The sequence below is a fragment of the Arabidopsis thaliana genome, chromosome 4 (assembly GCF_000001735.4).
Source record: "Arabidopsis thaliana chromosome 4, partial sequence".
Lineage (NCBI taxonomy): Eukaryota > Viridiplantae > Streptophyta > Magnoliopsida > Brassicales > Brassicaceae > Arabidopsis > Arabidopsis thaliana.
This window is the reverse complement of record NC_003075.7, coordinates 13,138,568-13,165,423: the sequence shown is the minus strand read 5'-3', so window position 1 is coordinate 13,165,423 and position 26,856 is coordinate 13,138,568. Positions and strand designations below refer to the sequence as shown.

The window sequence follows — 26,856 nt, the reverse complement described above, 5'->3', positions numbered from 1 at the left end:
TCCGACTTATTATAGAGATTCTAGTATCCTTGCTCACCAAGAACTCGCTATAAATGCATATTTAATTAGAGAATAATTGGTTTAAGGAAATAACTCTTTAAGTTCGATTATCTTTGTGTAGTCAAGTCATGAATATTTTATAACTGTTACCTAAAAACAAGGATCACTAGAGAAAATGTCCTTCATACATAGGATACTTTTTTTTTCTTTTCCTTTTTCTTCAACAGAAATGGTTATTGTATTAGTTGTACTAATTATATAATTGGAAATAAAATATATTGAATCAAAAATAGGCCTTGTATATAAGTTACAAAATAAAAAGGTTAATGTCACTCTAGAAGCTGGACTGCACCTATAGAAGGAATTGTTTCCCTCAGTTTTTGAGTCAACGCGACACGAACAGTCATGACTCCAGCAGCTGGTCCAGTGAGTCGAACCTTGACCACGTAACCATCAATCTCAACTAACTCAAGCCCCCCACCTCCAGTACCGGATAGGTACGGCCTTAACTCAGAGAGAACCTAAATTGACAACAAACCAAAAAAGGACCATTCAGATCAATTTCAAAACCAAGGGGCTAATAAACCAAAAATAACTAAACCTTTAAAAAACCAAACCTTCTCAATGTTCTCATCGTTCAGCTCTAAACCTCCTGTCTCGGATTCAAGAAACTGCTCAACGGACATGATCTCTGGAATCTTGTCTCGAAGACGACTCTCGATTCCCATCTTCAACGTCATTGATGAGCTAGGACACGAACCACAAGCTCCTTGTAGCTTTAAAACCACCACAAGTCCGTCGATTTCGTGCAACGCCACGTTTCCTCCGTCGGCCATTAGAGATGGTCGTACTTCGTCTAACACTCTCTCCACATTCTCTTCCGTTAACGGCATGACGCAGCTCACGTGACCAAATACTAAACCAAACATAACAAGAATCTAAATCACAACTAAAGTTCTAAAGAGATTGGTCTGGTTTGCAAATCAAGTACCTGTTCGTTTTCTCAAAGGTCGAGTGTGTTGTAGCCAAGAAAAATGTATTCTTTGAAATTGACCCCTGAGGAATGTACTGCATTTGGAAGAGACCCCTAAAGTATCTGAAATTGCGTTCTAAACACAAGCGAAAGAGGAGAAGAAGAAATCAAGCAAAAGGAGTCATTTTTTTGGTGAAGCTCGACGAAGTGATAACAATTACCTTAGAATTGAGAAGCGACGAGCGGAAATTAGGGTTCTTCTCTGCTGTTGAGAGCGAGAGGTTCATCGTTGTAATTCGGGTTTGACCCGAAACAGAACCCATTTGGAACCTCACTTTTCTGCTTCACGATCGAGAGAGTTTCCAGAAATTGTGAAGATTTGGGGAATTCGGGTGGATCAAGTTTCTTTTTTTTTTTTCCCAGGAGATTCTGTAGCGAGAACAGAGTAAGAGTGGGAAAAAAAAAGAGAGAACTTTTCATTGGTGGATTGATGATGATATTGATACGTCTTGGAGATGATTTAATTTTGTGGCTAAGATTTTTTACTTTATTAATCAATACGACAGAACAGACTCCCAAAAGAAATATAAAATTAAAAAAAAATTGATTGTTCGACATGGGCTTCGCCTCTTATAAAGCCCAGCCCAAATATAGATAGACCCAAAAACGAGAATTGGATTCGGCACATCTAAGCAAGCCCATCCCAAATAGTATCATCAAGGGTAGAAGAAGAAATCTTCGGCTAATCTAATTTTTTTGTTTAGACTGATGATTTAAGAACATGAATTTTGCAAATAACCAATATCCAATTATTGTAGTTAACGCACTTTTATTTAATTACATTTAACAATTATTGTAATTAACGCACTTTTTTTATTCATGAATGCTAAAGTTACAAAACAATAAAACTGGTCAAGAGTCCAGTTTGGAACCCAACTAACTTTGTGTTCACCATGTGATGTCTCTCGGGAACATTAAGTATACTTTAATAAAGACAGTTTTAAGTTTTTTTTTTTAAAGGATGAGGATGATGAATGCAAGACTTTTATAGGGTCAAGCTTTCCGATTTGATGGAACCACAGAAACATGGAGTATTCCTTTCCATTCTTTGCCGGGGTTCACTGTGATCGGTTTCGCGACAGCCGCGCTTTCCACCGTTACAAAACGCTTATAGTCTTCAACTCCCAAATCGGATACTTTCTTATCCCATGGATTCCACACCACTGCACATTGTAATTACAAGTGATCCATCATTAGTACTACTAAAACAATCTGTTTCTGTGTGACTGTGTCTATGTCTATGTATGTTTACAAATCTAAATTTGTAATTACCGGCATCAACTTGTCCCTCCTTGTGTACAACAATAGTCTTCTTTTTCTTATGGTCCACGATTCTTAGTTGATCTGGAGTGCTTAGGTACAACCTGTCAAGCTTTTTTTGCAAGGTGTGTTTTTTTTTAGTGATGGACTAAAATAATAAAAGGGTTGAAATTTGAATTGGCAAATGGAAAGAGGCTTACTTGAGCATTGAAAGTTATAACCTTCTCATGATCAGTGAAACGTGTTCTGTTCTTTTGTTGGTCAAGGTAATCCAAGTTGTGTAATCCTTCGACATGGATTTCACTGAATACAACAACCAGCTGATTCAATGACACTTACACCAACACAACCAAAAAAAAAGATATCAACGTGAAGTTATGACTCCTTGGATTACCTGATATTGGAAACAGCGAAGTAGGGGTGAAGAGCAAATGTGAAGTTAAATGGTTTTGTATCAGTATTCTTAACACGAGATGTTAACGTCAAATCTCCATCATGTCCCAATGCTACTCTCAGTCTATACTCAAACCTGAAATGGATACATAGATTAAAAAACAGTCTCCATATTTTATGTAAAATATTCCTAATCAAATATCTGAAAAAATGTTGAAAATGAGAGAGAGAGAGAGATGTTTCAAGAATCTTACTTATGCGGCCAGATCTTCAAATCCTCATTGGATGATCTTACGATCAGGTCAACATGAGCAGTAGAAAGTGATGGCAAAGGAGGTGGTTTAGTCTCAACCTCCCAGAACCTCTGTCTTACAAATCCATGTGAGGGAAGTGGACCGGTGTTACTGTACTGCACTTCCATAAAAAACATTTCATTAACAAAACTATACCCTTCAACAACAAAGAAAAGTTTTTTTTTCTATAAACACATACTTGCGGAAACAATACTGGAATTCCTCCACGAATCGGTGTTGGAGGCTGGAATATAGCCTGCACAATACGTAACACATGTTTTAGATCACTCTGCTTTGGAACTCATACACACACATAAAATTACTACTACTTTAGAACAAAGCAGATTATTAAGCTATACTTATCTATTCATTTACAAGCCTCTAATGAAGTAAAGATTCAAAACAAAAAAAAAGAAGATGTAAAGATTCATCTTTGCATAATTTACTTAGTCAACTATTGCACATACAAAAGCAAAACAAAAAAAAAAACATTATCGCAGATACAGCCAATCAGAGAACAATATTTTTAGCCAATCAGAGAACAATATTTGTAGCAATCATATGATCCTAAAAGGAGATAGAGTGAATCTGACTGAAGTTACCTTGCTACTCATAACAAGTAACTCCTCTCCATTCTCATTTTTCCAAGAACTGACTTGACCTCCATACAAGTAAACCTGAATAAACAAAGAAACAAAATCTGCATCATGCAATATCCAAAAGATGTTTTGAAGCCAAGTTTTTTGATGTAAATGACACAATCAATAGATCTAAACCAAACCGTAAGAGTGAGTACCTCAGCAGATCGGCCACGACGGTCGCGGATGATGATCTTGTCAAGACCATTGACGCCTTTAGTCCTCTCATTGCGACGATGCTCGATGGCCGTGGCTACTACTGCAACCACCAGAGCCCAGAAGAAGATCACAAATCCGAGATTTCGCTTATTCCCCATCATGAACTTTGCTTGTTGAAAATTATTGAAAATTCTTTCTCTCTCTTTTATTTTATAAATATGGCAAAGGAAAGAAATTAAAAAAAGTCCACGAGTGAGCCTAAAAACAGGAAATGAAACTTAGAAATCCAATCATTTATATTTAGACTTGACCAATGAAAGATTGGAAAGTCTTAATTTGTCCACTGATTTGCTCAAAAGTAGTCATTACGCCACATCTCTTGACCTTATAGACGCCAATATTTACTTTCTTGTTAAAGAGTCCATTCAACTATATTTAGATTTTTAAACATGAAAATATTTTATTATATATCAGCAACAATAAACTTTACTTCCAATTAAGTTTAGCTAAACTAGAGAATAAAATTTATGGCAAGGAAATTAGATACTTAAAATAAAATGGTTTTTTGATATCATAACTAAGGAGGATTAAAGATTATGGATGATTTTGTGGAATTTAGGAAATTTTAGATTTTGAGAGATTTGAGTCAGTTTTTAGGATATGTGGTGGAATTGGTAGATGTTTTGTTTTAAAAGTAGAAAATTAGTTTGTGATTTGGTGACATAAAGATGACATGAGTACAGTATAATTTTGTTAAAATATAAACCAATAGAAAACCAATTTACTATGTGAGTTCTTTTACTTCAATGTTGATTTCATGGCTTAGACTTAAGAGTTACAATATCATGTGGTGAATGGTGCGATGCATAGTTTATGGAAAAACATAGTTGAGAGTTGTGATACTCTAATAATCTCATCATCTCATGTGTTAGGAAATGACTCTCGTAGAATCTGATAAATTTTGTTGATCTTTGCTTTTTTGGTTTTTCAAAGAAGTGAAAGAACCTTGGTGGGTTGTTGCTATTCACTCTAGGCCTATATATATTCATTACTCTCAAAAGTGGCCCATTTAAGACCTATAAGTCCACTATGGGTAAAACAGTCTTTTACTCAGAGACCTCCAAAAAACTAGGGTTCTTAACTTCTTTTTGAGCTTTCGTTCATCATCGTATATAAAAACAAAACCACTCTCGATCGTCACTTTTTCCAGAAATCTCTCACTATCGCCATCGATTTTAGCAGACATTGAAGAAGATGGGAGTATTCACATTCGTATGCAAGAATGGAGGCGGCGCGTGGAGCGCGAAGCAACACGAAGGAGAACTTGAATCTTCAGCTTCTTCTACCTACGAGCTCCAGCGTAAGCTCGTTCAGGTATCTCTCTCCGCTGATTCCTCCGGTGGCGTTCAGTCTTCGTTTTCTCTTGTCTCCCCTACCTCCGCCGTATTCCAGGTATAAGTCTCTCTTGCTCGAACAAGCTTACAGTTTGAGATCGTGCATCTTTGAAATTGGCAATACTGTGTGAGAATCAGAGCTTGCATTTTCAGATGAATGATTCATTCACAGTAATTATGGTCGTTGATCAGTGATACAAGTGTCATGGCTCACTATAGTTCTCTTATCATTGCATCAAATGTGATTTTGCGTCAATGTAGCTTGTTTTATAGGTTAACAATGATACCTAAAGGTTACAGCTTTGTAATAGCTAAATCACTCAATTTGTTTTTGGTTGCCTTCTCTGTTTTAGTAGGTGACTTTAGTTTACATGGCTCCGGAAACTAGTACAAATCAATATTTGTGTATAATTCCTGTTTTGCATTGTAATTTTTATCAATTGGAATCAATTTCTTGTGGCGTAGGTAATTGTTGGTGGTGGTGGTGGTGGAGGATTCTCTGCTGGAGGAGCTGCCTCAAGTGGAGGTGGTGCGGGTGAAGCTGCAGCTGCCCCTAAGGAAGATGAGAAGAAGAAAGAAGAATCAGAAGAGGAAGAAGGAGACTTCGGATTCGATCTCTTTGGTTAAGATTGAAATAGTATTTTGGAGGTGTTGGTTTGAGCTTTCCATTTTTGTGTGGGGTGTTTCTTCCATTGTCAAGTGTGATATGCTACACTGCTTTCAATTATATTTCGTGAGTAATGACAAGTTTCTCTTTCGATCCTATACTTTGGCTCCTCATGTCAGATGAATGAAAGAAAGTCTCAAAACAGTGTTGAAATGTGATAAGAATCTGTAGCTCATGAAATTTGAGGAAGAGGAGGCTATTTCAGGATTAGCATGTAATGTTTGGCTTCAATAATAATATTCTCTAGTATCTAGAAAGTTTCGAATACCATGTGAAATTCCACAAACCAGTTACAGATCTGAAGTAAACTACTGATACAGTTATGAATATTTACAGAACATGCCACACAATCATCACAACGGCTATGATAAAATTCCAAGTAAACAACAATATCGATGTCCTTCACAATCATCTAAGACCTTCCCAATGAATATCCAGCTTTCATGAAAAAGCGAATTGTATTGAGTGAATCTGAGTCAGCCCACTGTCTTGAAATCAGAAGAGCCACTCATCTCCTCAATTCTTGGTTTTCTGCAGAAACAACAAACACAATGTGTAACTCTTCCTGATCCATATACCAATCCTCATCTTATTCTATTCAGTCTTGTGCTACCAATCCCATCTTATTCTATTCAGTCTTGTGCTACCACACATTTCTATATGCACATGTGACATGTCATTCTTGAGCGATTCACCGACCATTTTTTAGCATAGAAAATATATTTGATTGTGTACTTCGCCCTGTTTCAGCTTATATGGTATAACAGCAAAGCCCTTTTGTTCCTAAAGATTGTGATTATTCACCTCACTTTTGAACTTGACTTACATTGGGGAATTTCATACCTTCAATAGAGGGCTGTTCCAAACGACTAACAATATGTTTCCCATATGTGTATTTCTTCAATGCAGATGCATGCATTCTCACTCGGCTGAACAATGTTAAACGCTGATCAGCCGTACATGTCTCGAATATCTTCTGCACCACATAGTTTCCATACTGGTCCTTCATCATCATCTGTTAAAGGTGGATTACAGTTAATATCCAATCTAATCAGTTCAAGCAGAAAATGTATCAGGTTTGGTCCATAAGGTCTCACCAATAGACTATTATAGCTCTCGTCAGGCCCTGCAATCTCTTTGATGATGAGATCCCGCTCAACTCGACCACCATACTCCAGACACTTCTCTATTACATTTGACGCAAATTTGTGGAGGCTAAGTTGCACGATGTGCCCTGAGAGTTTTCTCCCAATCCTCTCCCTTTCTTCAGATGTCCCTTTCTCCAAGACATGCTGCCAAATACCAACATCGGTTATTACTGGTTAGTCCGTTTATTTTGACTTCAGTTGTAAATGATTTGTAAGTTTTAAATGGCATGACATACCTGTGTGACATAATTACCATATTGGTCCTTGGAAAGGACGCAGACTGATTCCAGTATCTCCTCGGTAATGAACCTACATTGATGGTCATGTGAACAACGCTCCAAAAGCCTCTACAGAAAGGAAAGGAAAATGTGAGGCCGCATTGAGTAACAATGAAAGAAACCAAGAAATTGAGAAGGAAAAAACAATGGTTTGATTAAGTTCTATGTGTTGCCAAAAAAAAAGCACTAACTTCTCAGTACCTGTATGACACGGCAGCCATAAGGATGCATAGAGAGCGAGGAAACTTGACCACGGAATGCATATAACATGAAACCAACTTTGTCTGCCGGGATGTTCTCGATGCATTTCTGGATCACATGGTTTCCATTTTGGTCCCGAACACATCTCATGACCTGCCCGTCTAGTTCACGTGCTAAACGAACTCTCTGATCAGGTTCTATGACATCAAGAGCCTACACAACAACGTTTCACTCATGAGTCAATTGTTTTAAAAGTTCAAGTCCAAACAAAATGTATTGACCTTTGTACCTTTTGTATCACGCGACAACCATACATCTGCAGACTAAGTGGTACTATTTGTCCCATGAGTTGATCAGCGAGTTCCTTTCTCTGTGTTGAGTTTCCATATTCAAAAAACTGAAACAGACAACACAAATAATCAATAAAAGGGATAGACTGTGATGGACAAGACACGGTAAGAAACAGGATCAAGTAGGAACAGACCTTCTGAATGACATAATTTCCAAACACATCTGTCATGAGTTTGCAAGCATGAGGAAGAATTTCCCTAAAGACAGCTGCTTTTTCTTCTGGTTTACAATTCTCAAGCTTTTGCTGAATAAATCGGCTCCCATGTTGATCCGCACTGAAAGGAAACAAGATTTTACTCAAGTTTGTTATCATATAATTGGGAAGAAACCTAAGACGAGACGAGACTTCTGAAAGAAAAGATAAAAACTTGCCTGAATTCAACAATGTGTCCTGTGATGTCAGATAGATCAAACCTCCTACCTTTCCCAGATTTCAGCTCTTCAAGAAAATTGCACAATCGAGGGCCATTGGCACCTTCTAAGCTCCCTTGTGGCTGCCATCCAGGATATGCCTCGACATAAGGAACATGACCTGGTGAAAGAGGAGGGCCGAGATGTGTAGGCAGATACTGCACCATAATGCCCATATTTGGCTGGATTCCATAGTAATTAACACCCATTCCCGGTCTTGCCATATTAGAGTTACTTGGCCCTCTAATTTGTCGAAGGAACTTTGGATCATCTTTCTGAGACTCGGGAGCATTGGTGTGGTTCCTAGGAGCCAGTGGTTCCATCTGCCCAAATGACTGTTGACAGTACTGCATATACATAGGATCTGGAAAAGAAGGTTGTCCTGGTGGAACATAGAGCTTCTCCGCATACTGCATTTCACCTCCATGGACCACACTTCCTGCACTTGGCCCAGATAACTGAGGAATGAAATCTGGACTGACAACAACAGGAACAGAACCATGGGAAGGGTATCCAGGCATAAACTGAGGGATCATGTTGGTGTATGGTCCATAACCATACTGAGGAGAATAAACAGCAGGAGACTGCATGTTATAGACATGAGCTGGTGAAGTCATATAAGCCGTTTGGGTAGCAGTGTAAAGCAGAGGCGGTGTAAAACCGGAAGACTGAAGTACGGGCTGACCATCACCCGAGAACTTGTAAGGTTGTCCATAATGAAACTGTCCGGCCCCGATAACTGCATCGTTTACACCATGAGAACCCATATTGCTGCCACCTTGAATCCAAGTTGCATTATTTTGCTGTTGATGCGGCTGCCTTTCTGGCTGTCCATACCTTGGTTCTCGAGGGTATTTAGCCGTTCCAGGTCCGGATATGTTAGTACTCTTCATTTTGGAGATGATAGTCGATTCATCAGGACTCTTCTCATTGCCAATGGAAGCTCTTGCCGTTGAAGCAGCATTATCTTTAACCACGACATCATCTGACAACTCTGAGAAGTTACCACTCTCATCTGCTGTGTTCACTTCACCATTTGAAGAGTTAGACCGACTATGTTGAGGGGTCTGCCCAGAAGAAGTATCATCCTGCCACCAAAAAAAAAAAAAAAATCAATTCTTATAGGGCTAAACAATGACATTTCACTACTCACAACCAGAGAGGGGAAAGAAAGCAAAGCCTAACCTGCCTGAAATCGGCCAAACTTTGAGAACCAGGTGAAAGACGAATGTCCAATCCATCTGTCCTATCTGAAACACTATTAACAGATAACTGTTGGGAGCTTTCATCCTCAGAAACTTCCTTATGAGTAGAAAGTTTGCCTTGGGACAAATGAATGGGAGAATTAACTTTATTCAATCCCTGGTTACTTCTAAATCTACCTACACGATTGTCTATGAACTGATACTCAGTAGGGTAATAAATCGGTGGAGAAGGTATGCGGTTAAGGCTATGTTTAGAAGAAGGATGAGTGGTCACGGGCTCCTCAAACCCGTAACGCGGTAGCATCAAGTTATTGTAAACTGAGCCGCCCTGTCGTGACAATAGATTATCCACAGCTAGAAAAGACCCCTCCATGTTCGGTGGCGCACTGCCACTTCGATTAGGAACAGAAACCTTCCTAGAATTAGACCATCTTTCATTGCTTCCAGATATCCTAATAGGATTCTCAGTTGCCATTTCTCCACAAAGAAGGGAGCTTTCACACAAGTACCTAAAGACAAATTTATCACCAATGAAATAAGAAAGGGACTATCACAAAAAGAACTGGAATTTAAACAAGCTAAATCAATCCACTATGGAATAAGCAAATGATATATAGCTTCTAATCAGAATCTCTACCATTTTCCTCAAGGTTTTTTACATCCCTACCAGTAATCTAATTCCGCAGACAGAGTACTAACAGAGTAGAACTTTAAAGTAAAGAACATATAAACAAACAAGCACAAAACTTTAAAGCCTACGAAATATCTCCACGCAGATAGAAATACATGACCATGTAAATGGTCCTCCATTAAAAGAAAAAAACAGAGAAACCCAAAAGAGAGGCAGAGAGATAAAGAGAGAAGAAACAGAGTGTAAGTAGAACAGAGAAGAAAAATCTAGACTTTGAAATCCCAAAAAAAAACCCTAGAAAAGCAGAAATGAATGAACTTTTTAACATAGGGAGCAGAAGTGACGAGAGGGAGAGTGATTGACTTACGAGAAGGCGATTATTGAGGAGGAAGCAAAAAAAAAAAAAAAGATTCACTGTGAAGAAACCCTAGATTCTGGTGCTCAGAGAGACAAGGGGGAGAGAGAAAAAGTGACCATCTTTGGCTAAGTCAGTGGGATTTTTAAAATGTTTGGATTTTTTTCCGGTAATGGCAAAAATATTTCCACCATTACGGTGCTTTTCTTTTTCCGCGAAGTTTATGGAGTTTGACTTTTTATTCATTATCGGTTTACCAAATTTTTATTACTTTCTTTCTTTAAATATCATTTTTTAATTTTCTATGTTCCTTCTAGTCTTCTAGAATTGTTTTCTCTTTGGGTGATTAAGTCATGGTTAGTCTAACTACAACTAACATTATTATGTGTAAAATATCGTTTATAAGTTATTAGCTTAATAACTTTGAAGATTAACTTAATAGCTTTTGTAATATGTTTGTTGAAAACTAAAAGCATATGTTTAAAGCTTTTCATGAAAATGATTAGAAGTGTTAACTGAATTACAAAAATAAATACTCCTTTAACATTAGAAACTCAGTTGATTTTTGATTGACTGAGTGTATTTTATTTGTTAAAACACTAAGTATAACTGAAACATGTACAACAAGTTTACATATTATATTAAAAATTTATATATAGTATCAAAGTTAAAAATTTATATTGAGAAAGTAAAACAGACGAAAACTCAAAAAGTTGAATTCAATTGCTAAAAACGTGGGTCTGAATTTTGTGAAAGAATATGTGACTCATAACTAAAACCGGAAATACCCAAAACTCAATAAATTTCTAACCTTTGACTTTGTTTGTGTATCCAACGAGCCCACACACAAAAGTTTTGTGACAAAACCATAGAAACTCACTCACATTTTGCTGATTTGCTCTTGTCCAAAATCAGAAAGAAAAATGGTGTCGACTAAAACCTGAGACGTGTGGAGTTTAATCTTGATCCATTATATTAGAACAATTTCTCATCTGATAAAACAGATTTTGATTACTGCTCAGTGTGCCTATTTTCATAATCTTTCTTTTGGATTACTTTTTCCGGGAGGATTTTCTCATGATTTATAGTTCGTATAGGATTAATATTGATCTTGTATAGATTTGATCAGATGCAGAACAAAATTTAATGGTCTACACTTATAGGTACAAACTCTACAATTTAAATTTTCTTTTTTGCTAGTTTTATACTAATCCAAATCATTTTCCTACTTTATAGATGTGAAAATTAGAAAAACTGAAATAACTTTAGATAGTTATATTGGTTGACTTTGGTCATACTCTAAATTACTATGAATTGCGATGTTTGGATTAGGCCCTTTTGAGGCTTCAACATACTAATATCCGAGCAGATGCTATGTATCTATCTTCCATTTAATTTAATTTTTTCGAAGGGAAAAAAGAACTAGCTACTACTATCCAACATCTTAATCAATGGAAATTTCTTTGTATTTGTACTTGAATAATGAAATTTCCACAAGTCATTTACAAGTACATGCCCGCACACACAAAAAAGAAACAATACTCTACTTGCACAAAGAAATCTCCATTAGTCAGATACAAATACAACGAATTCTTAAGGAAGCCATATATTCGTTTATGCTAATGCACTTTTCATAAGATAAATGTCTACTATTCGATGAAACATAAACCCATATTTCACTAGCCGAATCATATCCAAATTGGGCAATGATAAGATGTTTCAAAGACGAATATTCTGCTTATATCACACTATTCGTACAACTCTTTTTTAGTCTAATCTTTTGATGCATTTGTACACTATGGCTCATGATGCTAAGAGACACCTCAAACTTCCATGTACGATTCTTTCTTTCTTCTTTTTTTTGGTTAAGGGCCTATACGGGCCGGACCACTTGGCCCATTAACCTCAGAAAAAGATGCCCAGCCGCACTGTGTAATGTAGCTCTGCCTCCCAGGCAGCTCATTATTTCTAGGCGCTTCAAAGTTCAAATGGCCAGTTTCCTAATTTCTCAAATTTAGGGGTCATTAAAAACAATTGGCCTTTTTAGTTGTTATATTTTTGAATATTATTTGTTTAGTAAAAGTAATAATGGCGTAATGGACAACAACAACGAAAAATAGGCAACTAAAAGAAAATTAAAAGACAGTAATGTCGAAAAGCAGATCGTCCGCCGTCGTGGAAGGAGCAAACCGGCGAATGACATGAAGAGACAAGTGCGATTGACAGAGCTAAATTCGTTTATTTTTGAGACCCACTTGGACTATTTTTCTTTCCATTGCCCCATTCCATTCATATAAAATGAATACTAAAACTTAAAAAAAAAAAAAAGGTCGTGAAGCCAACTCCAATCCAAAACAAAATTTAGATTCTTTGGGAACTTTTATATCACTAGTTTAATACTAACAAGAAATTATTGGAGAAAATAGACTGCTGGAATTAATTAAGTACTCTCTTGTTTTCGAATTCAATCACTGGAGAAGGAAGACTTGTTGGTTTCACCAAAAAGTCTCTTCTTCAATTTTTTTAATTCAGAGGCAGTAGTAGTACACTCAGATATAAAAGAAACCAAAACGATCGGAATCTTCTTCCACTTGTTCTTTTAAAAGATTAAAGCTTTTTTTTTTCTCTTAAAGCAAAAAAAGGAAAACTTTCCCTCTCGCGTCTCTCTCTTTTGACCTCACATTCGCTGAATCACTCTTCTGGGTTTTTTTTTTTTTTTTTTTTCTTTGCCCTAGATCTTAAAGACAAGGAGGATCAAATTATACTTTTTTGAGATCTGGGTTCGGACAAAGATTCTGTCTTTCTGCATTCTCTACCGTTTCGATTCAGCTCGAGGTAAACTTTTATTTGACTCTTTTTGACTGAGAATGCTCGTTAGTCATTACAGTGTCTTTTTGTTGCTGGAGGGTTGAATCTGGGATTTGTAGCTTTTGATTTTTGTTTGGTCGGAGAATAAATCACGAGACTTATTAGACTTGTTAAGCTTGTCCGTGTGCTAAAGAGTGTTTTCTGAGGAATGTCCTGCACTGCCCGTATCACGGGAACAACGTGCATTTTGCTTATTGCTTCTGTCTGAAGCAGTTTTCTTCTTAAGATTAGTTTGAAACATTACTTAATCTCTCCGTGTTTTCCGGAATCTCTAATCTCGGAGAGAGTCTTTGTTCTTCATCAGGCAATGCCAATCTAAAAGGAGTAGGTGAAAAAAGATTCAATTTTTGTATGCCTATCAATTAGAAAGGAGAAGAGGGGAGGTGGTTAGATTGGTTTCAATGGGTGAGACGCAGAAGATTTTGCAAGGGCCACGTCACCACACATCTCTGAAGAAGCCCTTATGGGTTGTTTTGACAGTCTCAGTGACCAGCATGCTTCTAATCTGTACTCACATGTATCCAAAACATGGCAAGAGCTCCTCGTGTCACGGCCTCTATAGCACCAGAGGCTGTGAGGATGCTCTCTCTAAGTGGCTACCTGTTCATGTCAGGAAATTCACTGATGAGGAGATAGCAGCTCGAGCAGTGGTTAGAGACATACTAAGAACGCCTCCCTTCATAACCAATAACTCCAAAATCGCTTTCTTGTTCTTGACTCCCGGTACTTTGCCATTTGAGAAGCTCTGGGATGAATTTTTCAAGGTAAGACACACATTGATGCGATGTACAAGTTTTAGCTATACATTTAATTGATTTATTGAGGGTTTTTGATTTTGTGAAGGGTCATGAAGGGAAATTCTCGATATATATCCACCCGTCAAAGGAACGACCAGTTCACATCAGCCGTCACTTTTCTGATCGAGAGATTCACAGTGATGAGGTTACTTGGGGAAGGATTTCTATGGTTGATGCTGAGAAGCGGTTACTGGTTAGCGCTCTTGAAGATCCTGACAACCAACACTTTGTTCTTGTTTCAGAGAGGTAATGACTAATGATTTAAATGTTGCTTAAATGTCCTACTTAAGGTTTTCTGCACTAACCAAATCACATCATTATTTTGTGTGCAGTTGTATTCCGTTGCATACTTTTGACTACACTTATAGATATTTGTTGTACTCCAACGTTAGCTTCATTGAGAGGTACATTACTCTCTCAAAACAAAAACAAAAATTTGACTTCTCCAGTAATACTCACTGACCCAAGCTCAACTATCTCTCTGTTTCTCAAGTTTTGTGGATCCGGGTCCACATGGAACCGGTAGACATATGGAACACATGTTACCAGAAATCGCCAAGGAAGATTTTAGAAAGGGTGCTCAGGTAAAGACAAGCTTTAATCTCTAAGAGCATCTTTTAATCAGTATGCTGCTACTGCCATAAAATAAAACAAACTTGAGTTCTTGGCACCTTTTGTTGTGTAATTGTTCTCTGTTCTTCTTGCCAGTGGTTCACAATGAAGCGACAACACGCGATTATAGTGATGGCCGATGGTCTTTACTACTCAAAATTCCGCGAGTATTGTGGAGTAAGTTTATCCTGCAGCTGAACATTTTTGGTTTTCATATCTTTTTATCTCGGATCAGTTTTAAGTTCTCTTCCTTTTGAGTTCTGATTCTGACATTAAGTTTCTATAAATTTCAGCCTGGAATAGAGGCCGACAAGAACTGCATTGCCGATGAACATTACTTGCCAACATTCTTCAATGTGAGTCTATTTCTTCACACCCCATCTTTTACAATCTTTTAAGCCTCTTGATGCTGAAAAGTGTTTATTTGTCGGCTCTTCTTTCAGATGATTGATCCCATGGGGATCTCAAATTGGTCAGTGACGTTTGTTGATTGGTCTGAACGAAGGTGGCATCCAAAGACATACGGAGGAAACGAGATTTCATTAGAATTTATGAAAAATGTCACAGTATGTTTCAAAACGCAGTCTTTTCGAAAAATGTCACAATCTACATCTTATTATACTTTTCTCTTTTCTCGCTTGTGCAGTCCGAGGACATGAGTGTACATGTCACCAGTGTGGGGAAGGTATGCTCTTGTGACTCTCCCTTGCAGCCTCTATTCTTTTTCTCTCACTTTAATATTTTTACTTGTGCTTTTGAAGCATGGAGATGAGCTGCATTGGCCTTGTACATGGAACGGGATTAAACGGCCTTGCTATCTATTTGCAAGAAAGTTCCATCCTGATACTCTCGACACATTGGTCAACCTCTTCCCAAACTACACAAACACAGCTGTCTGAGAGAGGATTCTTGAACCAAACACACACATTCTTGGACCTAATTGTGTTCCAAATATGTCTCAGAGATGGATATTTTAGATACTGTAAATTTTCTGAAGAAACTGAAATTATTCTTGGATTTTGATGTTTCTTGATGAAACTAAAAGCCTGGTTATATGCAATTAGAGCAGAAATTTTTGGTTATAAGAGTTTCATTTTTGTGATTTCCCTGTTGGTTTGGTCGTTATTAATTGGTTTATGTTACATGGAATTGTAATAACTTAAGCTATCATCAACAAAGAGTGTTGAAATCTTGAAAGTGGTTTATTTCTCTGTGATGACGAGTGGAGCCCGAGGAACCGTGGGCTGTAGCGGTGAGCAGTGCCAGTCTTTACCGTCTTTGACTACTGAGAAATGTTTGGGAACCCATGACTCACCAGAAGCCTCTCTCTGTTTCAGAGCCTCTCTCTGCTTCTCCTCCACAAGTATCTTAGCTTCTCTTGCTCTTTCCCAATCTTTCTTCAGTATTCCTTCACTTACTTCACTCCACACTATTGTCGACTCGCTCTCCATTACCTCCTGCAGATTCTTGACAGTTGGAGGTTTGAGTCCTGTGATATTCTCATTGGCATTGTAGATAACCTCGAGCCCACCAGTCTTCAGATTTTTTGCCATTACCGTTCTGAAACATCATGGATATGTTAATGACATCATTCAAAGCTTTTCATGTTTTCAAGAGCTGTAATGACGTTATGGTTCCAAGTTTCTTTACCTGTCCCAATGGCCAAAGATGTTGTAGAGCTGATTACCAGAGGAAGATTCAAAGATCTTTCCTTTGATTGATCTGTTGTTGTTGCCTCTGAATCTTTCAATGAATGAGTCGGAGATCAAATGTAACTCAGCTTCGAGATCAGTCTCAGGACACTTTATCTTGACTTTTCCGGCCCAATGAGCTCCCGGCGCCGGTAAGAATTTCATAATTAGTCTCGGTTGGTCCATCTCATAAGTCTCTTTATGATGCAGAAGCTTCATTATCCTTTTACCATTTACCTCAACATCCACGTACGCACCTTATGAGCCATTAAATGAGGACAAATTAGATGTTGGAAACAAGACGAGATGGTTCGGTTTTAGAGTAAACCGGACGCATGGTCAAAGTAATGGATGGTTCTGTTCGTTATTGGACGAATTATTCAAAAATTAGACTTCAGTTTTGACTTTTGAGATCATTTGGATGTAGCAAAAACAATTTGACTGCTACATTAAAATGAAAAAAAAAAAGACATACCACGAAATTTGGGAGTGAAATATTGACACCATGTGACGTCGATATTTTCTTGTTCGTGAGTCGCATGAAGTGCGGACACCGGAGGATGATGCATTACCTGAAAATTGTATATAATACCTAAATTGTTTGACGGATCACTATCTACAACCCACAACACTAGTGAATACTTAATACTTTCATGAGTTAAAAAAAATGTGTAAACTGAGCTAAATTTTATATTTTCGTATTGTTTTTTTTAAAAAAAAAAACTCATGTGTATTAATAAAATATCTACATAGATTGTGAATTTCAGTTGAGCTTTTCCTATAAATTTTTTTTTGTTTCTTTTTATAAAATGAAATTATTTTACTTGTTCGGTGAGGACGTTGATGTAGCCGTTGGAGACGTGATGAGTCTCGCCGAGAATGGGGTTGTACGGAGACATGCCAACGACCACGGGACGGAGTGTGGAGATGTTCCACGTCACCACCGATTTGAGCCGTTCGATGGGAATGTTACGGCGGCTGCATTCGCCCAGTAGATCCTGACCGCCGAAGCTGTAGATCATCTCCCCATAACATTGGAGTCGTGATCTTGGTAGGATCAGCTGAGGTGGCAGCTTTACATTCAATAGTTATAATAATTAATAACTCTTTTTTTTGTTAAAGAATAGTTAATAACAGAATACATATTATGAATTTATGGACAATGACGTGATTTGTACGGAAAATATATATAACATAGTTAGGAATTACTAAACTGTTTGATCCATATAGATTTTATCTTTTTGTATTTCATGCACAGTATTATTTGATATGTAAAGAAAACACTAAAAAAAAAAGAGGGCAATTATCCTTAAAAAAAAACTTTTCTTCACCAAAAAAATTCAATGATTGTATAGAAAAAATATACACAATGGTTGTCCGTTCTGTAATATATAACAAAAATTAGACAAGGATTTTAAGAAATTACACCTGAAAATTGGTGAGATCAGATCCTGGACGTACGGTCTTAATGAGACTGAGGATCTTGCGGATGACACTTGAAGCTGTGAGCTCAGAATCTTTCTCATCTTCCAGAGAAAAAGGTTTGGCCAGCACAAGTTGCCTTCTCATTTTCTCTTCTTCTGCCTATACACAACCAAAAATATTAGATCTGTAAATTTAATCTACGTGTATGATTCACTTCTTTACCAAAAAGTCAATGACTCACACTAAGTAATTACCATTTGAGGTTGTTACTTTTGGAAAAGAAATTATTTTTAAGAAAAGAGCCAAGGAGCTATGACTTACGTACTAAGTAGTACATATAGTGACAATTACTAGTAGTATCAATCTTTTTGCTCCATCTATATAGCTAGCTAGAAAGATAGATAGGATATCAAAATAGAGAGTTGGGTTAGCATTAACTATTGATTCGATCGGAGGGGCGTTAGTCGTTACTCGTTAGATCCATGTTTTCGTCATTTAAGGCTCGCTTAATGCTTTTAAATAAGGTTGCCCTAATGCTTAACTATTATTAAATTATTATGGAGATGAAATTGATTTATTATTTTAACACAGATTATTTTAATACATGCAAATTCACCATCGAATAACAGAGAAGTAGATTGAATCTTCATTTTCAAATTTAATGGATTATAAATAATTTTGTAGAGGAAAAACAAAATATTTTCTGTTATTACATAGGTGAAAAATCTCATATAGACATATAGTATTTAAGAACTCTTTTTCTCAAAAGCCTGACGTATCACTCACACATTCAACCTCAAATGAATTGACAAAAAACATCATTCATCTTTAATACTTATTGACGGATATGTCATTATCAAGTATCAACCTATTTTTCTATTTATTTATAATTTCAAAACCTATAATTATCAACATAGAGTTTTGGAATCTTGAAACCGGTGAATGATTCGTCCTTGCTCCTATGTGATGACGAGTGGCGCCGGAGGAACCGTAGGCTGTAGCGGTGAACAATCCCAGTCTTTACCGTCTTTGACCACTAAGAAATGTTTGGGAACCCATGACTCACCAGAAGCCTCTCTCTGTTTTAAAGACGCTCTCTGCTTCTCCTCCACAACTATCTTAGCTTCTCTTGCTCTTTCCCAATCTTTCTTCAGTATTCCTTCACTTACTTCACTCCACACCATTGTCGACTCGCTCTCCGTTACCTCCTCCAGGTTCTTGACTGTTGGAGGTTTGAGTCCTGTGATATTCTCCTTGGCATTGTAAATGACCTCGAGCTCACCAGTCTTTATATTTTTCGCCATTACCGTTCTGAAACATATTTATGGGAGGCGTATCACATCATTCAAAGCTAATGATGGTTTTTAAGAGCTGTAATAACGACTATGTTTTTTACCTGTCCCAATGGCCAAAAATGTTGTAGAGCTGATTACCAGAGGAAGATTCAAAGATCTTTCCTTTTATTGATCTGTTGTTGTTGCCTCTGAATCTTTCAATGAATGAATCGGAGATCAAATGTAACTCAGCTTCGAGATCAGTCTCCGGACACTTTATTTTCACTTTTCCGGCCCAGTAAGCTCCCGGCGCCGGTAAGAATCTCATTATTAGTCTCGGTTGGTCCATCTCATAAGTCTCTATATGATTCAGAAGCTTCATTACCCTTTTACCCTTTACCTCAACGTCCACGTGAGTACCTTATGGACCATTAAATGAGTACATGCAGAAATTAGATATGTTTGAACTTTGAACAAAGACGAGATGCTTCGGTTTGAAAGTGTAAACCGGATGCATATTCGAATTGGTGTTCGTTCTTGGACGGATTACTCAAAACTAGACTTGGTTTTGAGGTTTGACAACAACAACAAAAAGACTTGGTTTTGAGATAATTTGGGATGTAGCAGAACAATTTAACTACAAAACTAAAATGATAAAAAAAAACATACCACGAAATTTAGGAGTGAAATATTGACACCATGTCACGTCGATATTTTCTTGTTCGTGAGTCGCATGAAGAGCGGAAACCGGAGGATGATGCACTACCTAAGAGTTAACGATGTATATATATCAGTCTATGTTTCGTTTATAGTTGTAATGACTAAATAATGATTATATTACAAATGATTATACTTGTTCGGCGATGACGTTGATGTGACCGTTCGATACGTGGTGAGTCTCGCCGAGAACGGAGTTGTACGGAGACATGCCAAAGACCACCGGACGGAGTGTGGAGATGTTCCACGTCACCACTGATTTGAGCCGTTCAATGGGAAGATCACGGCGGCTGCATTCCCCAAGCAGATCCTGACCGACGAAGCTGTAGACCATCTCGCCGTAACATTGGAGTTGTGATCTTGGTAGGTTCAGCTGAGGTGGCAGCTTTACGATCGAAGAAAAATAATTAAGCTAAACATCATAATCTAAATAAATTAATTGGAAAATGACTTGATTTGTACGAAATATAAATGTTCAACTGTTTTATAGAGTTTGATTATACCATCTGTATAAGTTACAAGTGGTGTATAATTTACCCAAAAAACTTAGTTGCACATGGTATGATTAATTTTACTACTTAAACAGTACGTAGTTAATACCTCTCATAGATTTCAAAAATATAAATAAATGGGTGTTTGTATAAAATGAAAAAAGGTTTTTTCGAGTTATTTAATACTCTATCTAGAGAAGTAATAGTTGGAGGGTTCACAGTTCACTTTCATGCATAGTATAGTGTACCTACCTACGGAGATAACACTACTAATTAATACTAAGCTACTAACAAACACAAGAGCCAAATATTTTTAGCATTAATACAAAACATCAATACTATAATACATGTAACTGATATCTTATGGGTAGTTAACATGAATTTTGAAACCTATGCAACATGCTAGCATAACTTTATAAACTGTTGGAATTTTTACTAATAAATCATATATAGTAAGATTCTTCTTAATTATATGTATCGTATCAGTTTCTATTTCATGCAAAATATTCACAATTCACTGATAATTTTACATACTAAAAAATATTAAGAACACTTGATATCATAAATCCTAAGACGAACTTCATCTTTTGTTCTTCACAAATAAAATAAAATAACAAAAGAAATTAATGTTTGTTTTTTCTGTCTTTTAAAAAAAAAAACTCAAATCAATATGTTTGGTTAGGAAAAACAAAACACGCAAATAGTCGTTCTAACACAACAGTAGATTTATTTCAACAAAAGTCACCTGAAAATTGGTGAGATCAGATCCTGGGCGTACGGTCTTAAAGAGGCTGAGGATCTTGCGGATGACATTCGAAGCAGTGTGTTCAGAATCTTTTTCATCTTCCAACGAAAAAGGTTTGGCCAGCACAAGGTGCTTTCTCATTTCTTCTTCTGCCTATACACAACAAAAATAATTGAATATATAAGTCAAAACTAAGCATCTAATTTCTTGTTGAAACCTAACTCAATTTATAATCACCATTTCTCACGTCTAAAATCCGCTATATTAGGGTTTTACAGTTAGAATTCAGGATTTATCAAAATTACGATAAATCAGAATTAGAGTGTACAATCTCTAACAGTTAGAACTTAGAATTGTTAAAAACTAAATTATGATTACAAGTATAAACTATCTATGCCTCACCCTTACATTTGAGAAGTTTTTTAAAAAATTAAAACATTAATTTGTGAAGTTTTTGAAAGTTATTAAACGTTGTTAAAAGTTTTTTTTTGTAATTACAAGTTTGATAGAGAATAATCCACTTACCATTTGAGAAGCTGTTGAAGGAAACGCTATTTCTGAATCTTTTTTATGATAGTTTCTTTTGACAAAGAACCAGTGAGTTCAATGTATGAAACGAATCTGAAAACCTCAAAAACTAATGATTTAAAACACTCTTCATCACAATTAGCCGAAGTGATAGTTCTCTACCTTTTGGCTCCGATCATATTATATATAAACAATGCAAACAGAGAGAGATGGTAAAATAAGGAAAAGAGTTGGGTAAGCATTAACTATTGATTCGGAGGAGGCGTTGGTCGTTAGGTCCATCTTTTCGTCATTTAATATCTCATCGTTCGCTTAGATCGTGGCCGATTTGTGTTGCACTTAGGGGAATGGTCCAAGACTTTAGTTTAGTCGGTTTAGTTCACTTAAGAGTTAAGAGTTTAGTTTAGTCGGTTTTGTTAGAATCCGGTTTGGTCATGTCTAGAAACTTTCAAAATCTTGTAGAATAAAACAAAAACAAATACTAGTAAATAGGGTTAGTTAGATGATTGTAGTGGTAACTAAGTAAGATGTTTGTTTCACGTTAAAAGTAGGTTTTTGTGTACTGGAGCGATTAATAAAATTAATTTTATGAAAGTTTACATTTGATACTAATACTTGGAGAGTTGCAGTCAATTATGAAACAAAAGAAATGTAAGAAAATAGTTTCAGAAAATGAAGGGGGTATGATTAAGGAAATGATAAAAGTATCAAATAAACCAAGCAGCCTCTCCCCCGGACAGAGGTTCCGATCCGCTGATTTTCTGACAAACAAATCAGAACATGATTATTTCGACACATATTGGTCAGAGACAGAGTTAATGAAGACGACGTATAACTTGACATTTCTGTTTCAGTTAATACGAACATTTCGTTGACAAAAAATACACGATCAGAGATTTTAACAACTTTCATTCTTTATTTGATAAACAATTATTTCTGATATTAACAATAATCGTAGTACTACTAAGTAGTATTCGCAGCTAACTTGAAATTGGTTCACTTTGTTTAACTGATAAACTATTTTTTTTTTACTTTTTAAAAACACTGTTAACAGATTTAGAACAACATAAAAGCAAACGCTAGCTGTTTAGATGGTAAAACCTATGATAGAAAATTTTACTAGAAAATCTTTGTCAATAGGCCTATAAGTCCTCAACTTTTTTAAAAAATTGTTATTATTATAAAAAAAATCTTGCCCGACCCCGGCCCATTTCCATACGTTTGATTCATTTTTTCCACATGTAGCGTTTATCAGGGTACAAACAAATTGAAGACAAAACCATTTTGTTAGTCAATCTAGAAAAATATCTCTTGCAATGAAGATGTTTCCAATTCCGCAGCTTCAGCTTCGTTGGAAACACAAAGTTCTTTGGCTCTTCGATGGAGATGGATGGCTTGGGGAGGCCGAGGCTGAGCATAGCTGGAGGAGGACTTAATGGAGGAACAACCTCCCGTGGTTGAGTATTAATGGGAGTCCCTGGCTGCATCTCCCACTCGAACGGAACACCCTCTGGCATCCGTTCATCATAGTATCCCACCGATGAGTTTCTCGAGATTGATGATCCTTCCTTGCATGTATCCTTCTTCATAATTAGAACTAACGATGATGTGTTCTTGGTTCGTATATGCGGTTCTTGGCTTAATGTTTTTTTTGTTTTCGTTTGGAGAAATGGATATATAGAGGGAGATTGTGTCTATGGATTTGGGTATTAGTGGGTATATATATCTTGGGAGACTCTTGTCCTGTAGAGAAGATGGAACGTAAGACTTTATGAATGATCAAGTTGATGTGTGATATTATATGTATTTCATGACTTGATGTGTATGATGTAATTAAGGGCTTTTGACTTTGTAATATTCAATATAAAAACTTCAAACTATTGCTTAACACTTCAATGACTCAATTTCTTTTGCACGGGAAAGGTACCATATATTATACCATCACAAATTATGATTCATGTATCCAATATTATTATTCGTAGAGATTACTTTAAATTTGACAAGAACTTATACTTGATTTATGTGACTTTCACCATCAAAATAATTTTTTTTTGGTCAACCAATAATATACTGTTGATCTTAAAGATGTTTATAACGTTCTCTCTAATCAATCAGATTAATTATGGATTGGCTCATATATATCTGAAAATTGATGGGTGTACGATTCTTTACTCAAAACGGCAAAAATGAAACATATAGTTTTCAAGATAATAAATTAAAGTTTGCCAAATATATGTAAACTTTGATACGAATCACACGTTATTAACGTTGATGTTGGACGGTTCATAAGTGCATGTGAATGCTTAGACCCTATCTCTATATAGAGTAAAGACTCGCCAAACTTTGCGTCCTCTTTAATCATCAAATTTATCTTTTTCACAATCCCTTGTACTAAACCAAACAAATCTATTACTAAAATAGATCTAAATTTTCATTAACGATGATTTATAAATCATTGATAGTAAATAGTAACGACAAACGAGTGGGAAAAAATCATCATTACGAAAGTAAGCAATGAATAACACTTCTTTGAAAACGATGCAACATTGCTACATAAAGACATACTTTGTATTAGTGCTAACTTGGATTCCGATTATGTGAGTAAGTTAATTGCGGACGACACAAATAAAATAAAAAAGTGAGACAATATTTTCGCCCGTTGCAATCATTGAAGTTTCTTACAAGAGATAAGTTGCAATTTGGTTTGGTAGAGAATAGAGATATGTGATTGGTTTTGATTTTAACATTCAATGTCATGTACCAATCATGTCGGTTTCTACAATAATAGTAGCAAAGACTTGCTTATGAACTTGGCTACCGACTATAAAGTTGACCTCAAGTTCTGTTAACGACATCCCGCAAAATCTAAGCCTATGACCTTCGAATGTAACCCACACTCACAACAATCATTCTAATATCATTCTCACCAAAGTCACACTTAACGGTCTGGATAACAATTACAAATTCATGAATCAAGAAAACAAATCACGAACATAAATATATTGTTTTAAATTACCCCAATAAGAATCTATAATTTGCAATAATCTTTCTCGTATAGCGTAAGAGGCTTAAAGAATCAAAGTTAACGAGTCAAGTATCGTTAGCTTGAGGATAACGTTGCCCTGAAAGCTTTGTTGTTTTAGTTGTGTGAATCCTGGAAGGAAGGTAAGCCCCATTCCTCTGGTTTGAAATCTAGCAGAGAGGCCAGAACTTGGTCTGCAACATTGCAGTAGGACTTATCTAACCTTGAATCCGGTACCATTATTACATTCCTGCACACACACCAGTCAGAACTGAACCACTAATAGCTCATCAGCTAAGAGAACTTGGAAAATGTTACACGAAATCCACTTACATTCCGGCGTTTTTAGCTGCCTGGACTCCAGAAGGCGCATCTTCAAACACGAGAACCTTGCGTGGATCTACAGGACCGTCCTATGAAATCCGCAAAGAAGAGGGAAAACATTGGTTTACAAACTTCTCAAAGGTGGAAACACATGCTAATAGCTGGTGCTTTAGTTTGATAAGTACAGTTTTAGTGACCATCTGTACCTCAAATCTCCTGGATGCAGCAAGAAAGCCGTCTGGCGCGGGCTTCCCTTCCTTCACCTCTGGGTCATCCCCCCGTACTACGTGATGCATAAGCGAAAAAAGCTCACGGTGTCTTTGTGTTTTAAGATCAAAATGTCGTGTATGTGTACTGCATTAAAAAGTAGCTAAATCAGATAACATATGCCATAAACCATAAATTTATAAAAAGAAGCTGAAAAAGCCATTTGCACTCTCAGTGATCTATAAGAAGAGCATGTGCTAATACAGAAAGAGATACCCTGTGGCTATACATATTGGAATTCCTTTCCCATGGAGATGTCTAAGAAGCCGGCTAGCTCCTGCATTAGAGGAAGAATATTGGATACAGCGAAAAGTAGAAGAGCTAAGAGCTTGTCTCTTTCAGTGATTAGTGACTCAAAGAGAATAAATCAGAGGCTGATTCAAATGAAACTAAACAAACAGAATTTAAAGACATATATATATATATATATGAAAAGAAAGAATGGCCTAATCAATGCGGATTGTGTACCTGGCATTAGGTCACTTGTGGGGAAGAGGTCTTGCAACATTGACTCTCTTTCTACAATGAAATCTTCAGCAGAAAGAGAGTCACTGATTCCACTTTCGTCAACGAAAAGCCTTGCAGCTTCTATGGCTTTTCTCCCCATCATCTTTGCTTTCAAAGACCAATCAAATGTTTTATTGTATCTAGCAAGTATCTTTTCCTGGACCTCCGTGTAAAACTTCTCCGTGTCTGCAAACAGTAGACAAGTTTAGCATACGCTATGCTCACTGGGAGAGAGTTCAGGATCAACGAGACAGATCTTTCAATAAGAAACCATATGCTTAAAGTTTCCAAATTTAGAACAGTTTCAGTCTCCTATCATACTATACTTTTGTCAGTTTATTTTCCAATCAACAAACAGAGAACTCATGGAACAAGAACAAAAAAAAAAAAAACTTGTAATAACAACAGTGACAGTTACACAAATTAACCAAAAGCAAGAGATCAAAGAAGACAAGGAAGTTACCGAGAAGGAGACCATCCATGTCGAATATGACGTGAGTGATCGATCCTCTGCCGGCATCGGTGACTGTGACGGTGGCGTTGACGGCGGCGGCAGGGGTCGACATCGTCGCTACAAATCGGAGACTTGCTGGAACTCTGATAACTGGTTTCCGAGGAAAAACTTTGGGAGAGGGAGCAATGGAGATCGGAATCTTATTGGAAGATCGGAATGGGATTCTTAGAGCAACGAATCTTGTCGGAGTTGTTAACATACTTTAACGACGCTGAGAATTGACGTGTGACGTGTATATTATACGTCACACTGATTTGGGCTTTTAAATTGATTGGGTCTTCTTAATTAGGCTTTATGGGCCATTTTGACGACCCAAAATAGTTTTTATTAAAACAAATAAACTTTGGATTGCTAGTGTAATTACGAGTAATTTAAGATAAAATTTTGGGAACTATTTAAAAATTAGATTGTTTTGACTCAAGCTATTCAAGTTAGGTTTTTCTGTTAGCGAAGAGCCGTTTACTCACCGGACAATCGAATTGATTTCTATTAGTTTTATCTTAAACAATGGATAATTCGAATCATATACAAAGTAGGGTCAGATCTTAAACTACAATGGAAAATTGCAATGCAAAAAAGAAAGAAAGTAAAAAAGTGAATATTAAAATGGGCTTAAGAAGTCTTTTTTATAGTTTTCCGACAAAAGCCTAATAATGT

The 26,856-nt window shown here is 36.6% G+C and overlaps 9 protein-coding genes, 2 long non-coding RNA genes and 1 other non-coding gene across 19 annotated transcripts; 4 read left to right on the top strand and 8 right to left on the bottom strand.

Moving 5' to 3' along the window:
* Nucleotides 1-91: 91 nt before the first annotated feature.
* On the bottom strand, nucleotides 92-1,495 carry NFU3 (NFU domain protein 3). Its single transcript, NM_118724.4, has 4 exons — nucleotides 1,195-1,495; nucleotides 992-1,109; nucleotides 618-916; nucleotides 92-521 (listed from the first exon to the last, which is right to left on the bottom strand). The coding sequence occupies exons 1-4, from the start codon at nucleotides 1,294-1,296 to the stop codon at nucleotides 330-332; spliced, it is 711 nt and encodes a 236-aa protein (NP_567735.1). The 5' UTR covers nucleotides 1,297-1,495; the 3' UTR covers nucleotides 92-329.
* A 250-nt stretch (nucleotides 1,496-1,745) lies between these two features.
* AT4G25900 (Galactose mutarotase-like superfamily protein) lies at nucleotides 1,746-4,145 on the bottom strand. The gene is made up of 8 exons (NM_118723.4): nucleotides 3,776-4,145; nucleotides 3,582-3,656; nucleotides 3,179-3,235; nucleotides 2,941-3,095; nucleotides 2,688-2,822; nucleotides 2,494-2,596; nucleotides 2,306-2,405; nucleotides 1,746-2,196 (listed from the first exon to the last, which is right to left on the bottom strand). Exons 1-8 carry the CDS (start codon nucleotides 3,935-3,937, stop codon nucleotides 2,027-2,029), a joined length of 957 nt encoding a protein of 318 aa, NP_567734.1. The 5' UTR covers nucleotides 3,938-4,145; the 3' UTR covers nucleotides 1,746-2,026.
* A 713-nt stretch (nucleotides 4,146-4,858) lies between these two features.
* AT4G25890 (60S acidic ribosomal protein family) lies at nucleotides 4,859-6,043 on the top strand. Its single transcript, NM_118722.4, has 2 exons — nucleotides 4,859-5,228; nucleotides 5,636-6,043. Exons 1-2 carry the CDS (start codon nucleotides 5,031-5,033, stop codon nucleotides 5,795-5,797), a joined length of 360 nt encoding a protein of 119 aa, NP_194319.1. The 5' UTR covers nucleotides 4,859-5,030; the 3' UTR covers nucleotides 5,798-6,043.
* On the bottom strand, nucleotides 6,042-10,716 carry PUM6 (pumilio 6; the record flags this gene model as incomplete). 5 transcript variants are annotated; one of them, NM_118721.3, is made up of 10 exons in its annotated part: nucleotides 6,042-6,368; nucleotides 6,681-6,852; nucleotides 6,935-7,129; nucleotides 7,222-7,332; nucleotides 7,465-7,677; nucleotides 7,754-7,861; nucleotides 7,949-8,090; nucleotides 8,188-9,314; nucleotides 9,412-9,940; nucleotides 10,430-10,716. In NM_118721.3, 9 exons carry the CDS (start codon nucleotides 9,904-9,906, stop codon nucleotides 6,346-6,348), a joined length of 2,586 nt encoding a protein of 861 aa, NP_567733.1. In that variant the 3' UTR covers nucleotides 6,042-6,345. The 5 variants fall into 5 exon arrangements, with proteins under 5 accessions (NP_567733.1, NP_974618.2, NP_001031720.1 ...); NM_202889.3 differs by having other exon boundaries at nucleotides 7,949-8,072; nucleotides 10,430-10,535; NM_001036643.2 differs by having other exon boundaries at nucleotides 6,664-6,852; nucleotides 7,949-8,072; nucleotides 10,430-10,455.
* AT4G25885 lies at nucleotides 9,917-10,713 on the top strand. Its single transcript, NR_142352.1, has one exon. It is a non-coding gene; the product is annotated as an other RNA (long non-coding RNA).
* A 1,631-nt stretch (nucleotides 10,717-12,347) lies between the features above and the next one.
* AT4G07465 lies at nucleotides 12,348-12,697 on the bottom strand. Its single transcript, NR_142142.1, has one exon. It is a non-coding gene; the product is annotated as an other RNA (long non-coding RNA).
* Nucleotides 12,698-12,909: 212 nt separating this feature from the next.
* On the top strand, nucleotides 12,910-13,141 carry AT4G03185. Its single transcript, NR_144026.1, has one exon. It is a non-coding gene; the product is annotated as an uncharacterized misc_RNA (transcript).
* Nucleotides 13,142-13,144: 3 nt separating this feature from the next.
* AT4G25870 (Core-2/I-branching beta-1,6-N-acetylglucosaminyltransferase family protein) lies at nucleotides 13,145-16,254 on the top strand. Its single transcript, NM_118720.3, has 10 exons — nucleotides 13,145-13,252; nucleotides 13,590-14,049; nucleotides 14,129-14,328; nucleotides 14,415-14,486; nucleotides 14,576-14,666; nucleotides 14,791-14,871; nucleotides 14,988-15,050; nucleotides 15,138-15,260; nucleotides 15,341-15,379; nucleotides 15,456-16,254. Exons 2-10 carry the CDS (start codon nucleotides 13,687-13,689, stop codon nucleotides 15,591-15,593), a joined length of 1,170 nt encoding a protein of 389 aa, NP_194317.1. The 5' UTR covers nucleotides 13,145-13,252; nucleotides 13,590-13,686; the 3' UTR covers nucleotides 15,594-16,254.
* On the bottom strand, nucleotides 15,818-18,135 carry ORP4A (OSBP(oxysterol binding protein)-related protein 4A). Of its 2 annotated transcripts, none has more exons than NM_001341766.1 (6): nucleotides 18,052-18,135; nucleotides 17,814-17,969; nucleotides 17,210-17,458; nucleotides 16,861-16,957; nucleotides 16,345-16,642; nucleotides 15,818-16,254 (listed from the first exon to the last, which is right to left on the bottom strand). In NM_001341766.1, the coding sequence occupies exons 2-6, from the start codon at nucleotides 17,952-17,954 to the stop codon at nucleotides 15,897-15,899; spliced, it is 1,143 nt and encodes a 380-aa protein (NP_001329919.1). In that variant the 5' UTR covers nucleotides 17,955-17,969; nucleotides 18,052-18,135; the 3' UTR covers nucleotides 15,818-15,896. The 2 variants fall into 2 exon arrangements, with proteins under 2 accessions (NP_001329919.1, NP_194316.2); NM_118719.4 differs by having other exon boundaries at nucleotides 18,065-18,135.
* Nucleotides 18,136-18,457: 322 nt separating this feature from the next.
* ORP4B (OSBP(oxysterol binding protein)-related protein 4B) lies at nucleotides 18,458-23,260 on the bottom strand. 3 transcript variants are annotated; one of them, NM_118718.2, is made up of 6 exons: nucleotides 21,563-21,776; nucleotides 21,038-21,190; nucleotides 19,938-20,186; nucleotides 19,754-19,850; nucleotides 19,207-19,504; nucleotides 18,458-19,121 (listed from the first exon to the last, which is right to left on the bottom strand). In NM_118718.2, the coding sequence occupies exons 1-6, from the start codon at nucleotides 21,563-21,565 to the stop codon at nucleotides 18,770-18,772; spliced, it is 1,152 nt and encodes a 383-aa protein (NP_567732.1). In that variant the 5' UTR covers nucleotides 21,566-21,776; the 3' UTR covers nucleotides 18,458-18,769. The 3 variants fall into 3 exon arrangements, with proteins under 3 accessions (NP_567732.1, NP_001328917.1, NP_001190842.1); NM_001203913.1 differs by lacking the exon at nucleotides 21,563-21,776 and adding an exon at nucleotides 22,846-23,260 and having other exon boundaries at nucleotides 18,676-19,121; NM_001341765.1 differs by having other exon boundaries at nucleotides 18,462-19,504.
* Nucleotides 22,603-23,336, bottom strand: AT4G25845 (oxysterol-binding 4B-like protein). Its single transcript, NM_001036642.2, has one exon. The coding sequence runs from the start codon at nucleotides 23,152-23,154 to the stop codon at nucleotides 22,792-22,794; it is 363 nt and encodes a 120-aa protein (NP_001031719.1). The 5' UTR covers nucleotides 23,155-23,336; the 3' UTR covers nucleotides 22,603-22,791.
* Nucleotides 23,337-24,326: 990 nt separating this feature from the next.
* On the bottom strand, nucleotides 24,327-26,467 carry GPP1 (glycerol-3-phosphatase 1). Its single transcript, NM_118717.3, has 6 exons — nucleotides 26,149-26,467; nucleotides 25,647-25,871; nucleotides 25,395-25,455; nucleotides 25,118-25,265; nucleotides 24,921-25,000; nucleotides 24,327-24,837 (listed from the first exon to the last, which is right to left on the bottom strand). Exons 1-6 carry the CDS (start codon nucleotides 26,396-26,398, stop codon nucleotides 24,705-24,707), a joined length of 897 nt encoding a protein of 298 aa, NP_567731.1. The 5' UTR covers nucleotides 26,399-26,467; the 3' UTR covers nucleotides 24,327-24,704.
* Between the last annotated feature and the right edge of the window lie 389 nt (nucleotides 26,468-26,856).

Coding starts and splice junctions, on each gene's coding strand:
- NFU3 (NM_118724.4), bottom strand. CDS start 1,296: ATGGGTTCTGTTTCGGGTCAAACCCGAATTACAACGATGAACCTCTCG. Junction 1,110..1,194: donor CGTCGCTTCTCAATTCTAAG/GTAATTGTTATC, acceptor GCTTGTGTTTAG/AACGCAATTTCAGATACTTT. Junction 522..617: donor ACGATGAGAACATTGAGAAG/GTTTGGTTTTTT, acceptor TTGTCAATTTAG/GTTCTCTCTGAGTTAAGGCC.
- ORP4B (NM_001203913.1), bottom strand. CDS start 23,154: ATGAAGAAGGATACATGCAAGGAAGGATCATCAATCTCGAGAAACTCA. Junction 19,851..19,937: donor TCAACGTCATCGCCGAACAA/GTATAATCATTT, acceptor GTTAACTCTTAG/GTAGTGCATCATCCTCCGGT. Junction 19,505..19,753: donor TTTCACTCCTAAATTTCGTG/GTATGTTTTTTT, acceptor ATGGTCCATAAG/GTACTCACGTGGACGTTGAG.
- AT4G25845 (NM_001036642.2), bottom strand. CDS start 23,154: ATGAAGAAGGATACATGCAAGGAAGGATCATCAATCTCGAGAAACTCA.
- AT4G25890 (NM_118722.4), top strand. CDS start 5,031: ATGGGAGTATTCACATTCGTATGCAAGAATGGAGGCGGCGCGTGGAGC. Junction 5,229..5,635: donor CTACCTCCGCCGTATTCCAG/GTATAAGTCTCT, acceptor CTTGTGGCGTAG/GTAATTGTTGGTGGTGGTGG.
- AT4G25900 (NM_118723.4), bottom strand. CDS start 3,937: ATGATGGGGAATAAGCGAAATCTCGGATTTGTGATCTTCTTCTGGGCT. Junction 3,236..3,581: donor TACTTGTTATGAGTAGCAAG/GTAACTTCAGTC, acceptor CGTATTGTGCAG/GCTATATTCCAGCCTCCAAC. Junction 2,597..2,687: donor TTCGCTGTTTCCAATATCAG/GTAATCCAAGGA, acceptor TGTTGTATTCAG/TGAAATCCATGTCGAAGGAT.
- AT4G25870 (NM_118720.3), top strand. CDS start 13,687: ATGGGTGAGACGCAGAAGATTTTGCAAGGGCCACGTCACCACACATCT. Junction 14,487..14,575: donor AACGTTAGCTTCATTGAGAG/GTACATTACTCT, acceptor CTGTTTCTCAAG/TTTTGTGGATCCGGGTCCAC. Junction 15,051..15,137: donor ACTTGCCAACATTCTTCAAT/GTGAGTCTATTT, acceptor CTCTTCTTTCAG/ATGATTGATCCCATGGGGAT.
- ORP4A (NM_118719.4), bottom strand. Junction 17,459..17,813: donor CTGATCTCACCAATTTTCAG/GTGTAATTTCTT, acceptor TTGAATGTAAAG/CTGCCACCTCAGCTGATCCT. Junction 16,958..17,209: donor TCAACGTCCTCACCGAACAA/GTAAAATAATTT, acceptor TACAATTTTCAG/GTAATGCATCATCCTCCGGT.
- GPP1 (NM_118717.3), bottom strand. CDS start 26,398: ATGTTAACAACTCCGACAAGATTCGTTGCTCTAAGAATCCCATTCCGA. Junction 25,266..25,394: donor CCAATATGTATAGCCACAGG/GTATCTCTTTCT, acceptor TTTTTAATGCAG/TACACATACACGACATTTTG. Junction 25,001..25,117: donor CTGCATCCAGGAGATTTGAG/GTACAGATGGTC, acceptor CGGATTTCATAG/GACGGTCCTGTAGATCCACG.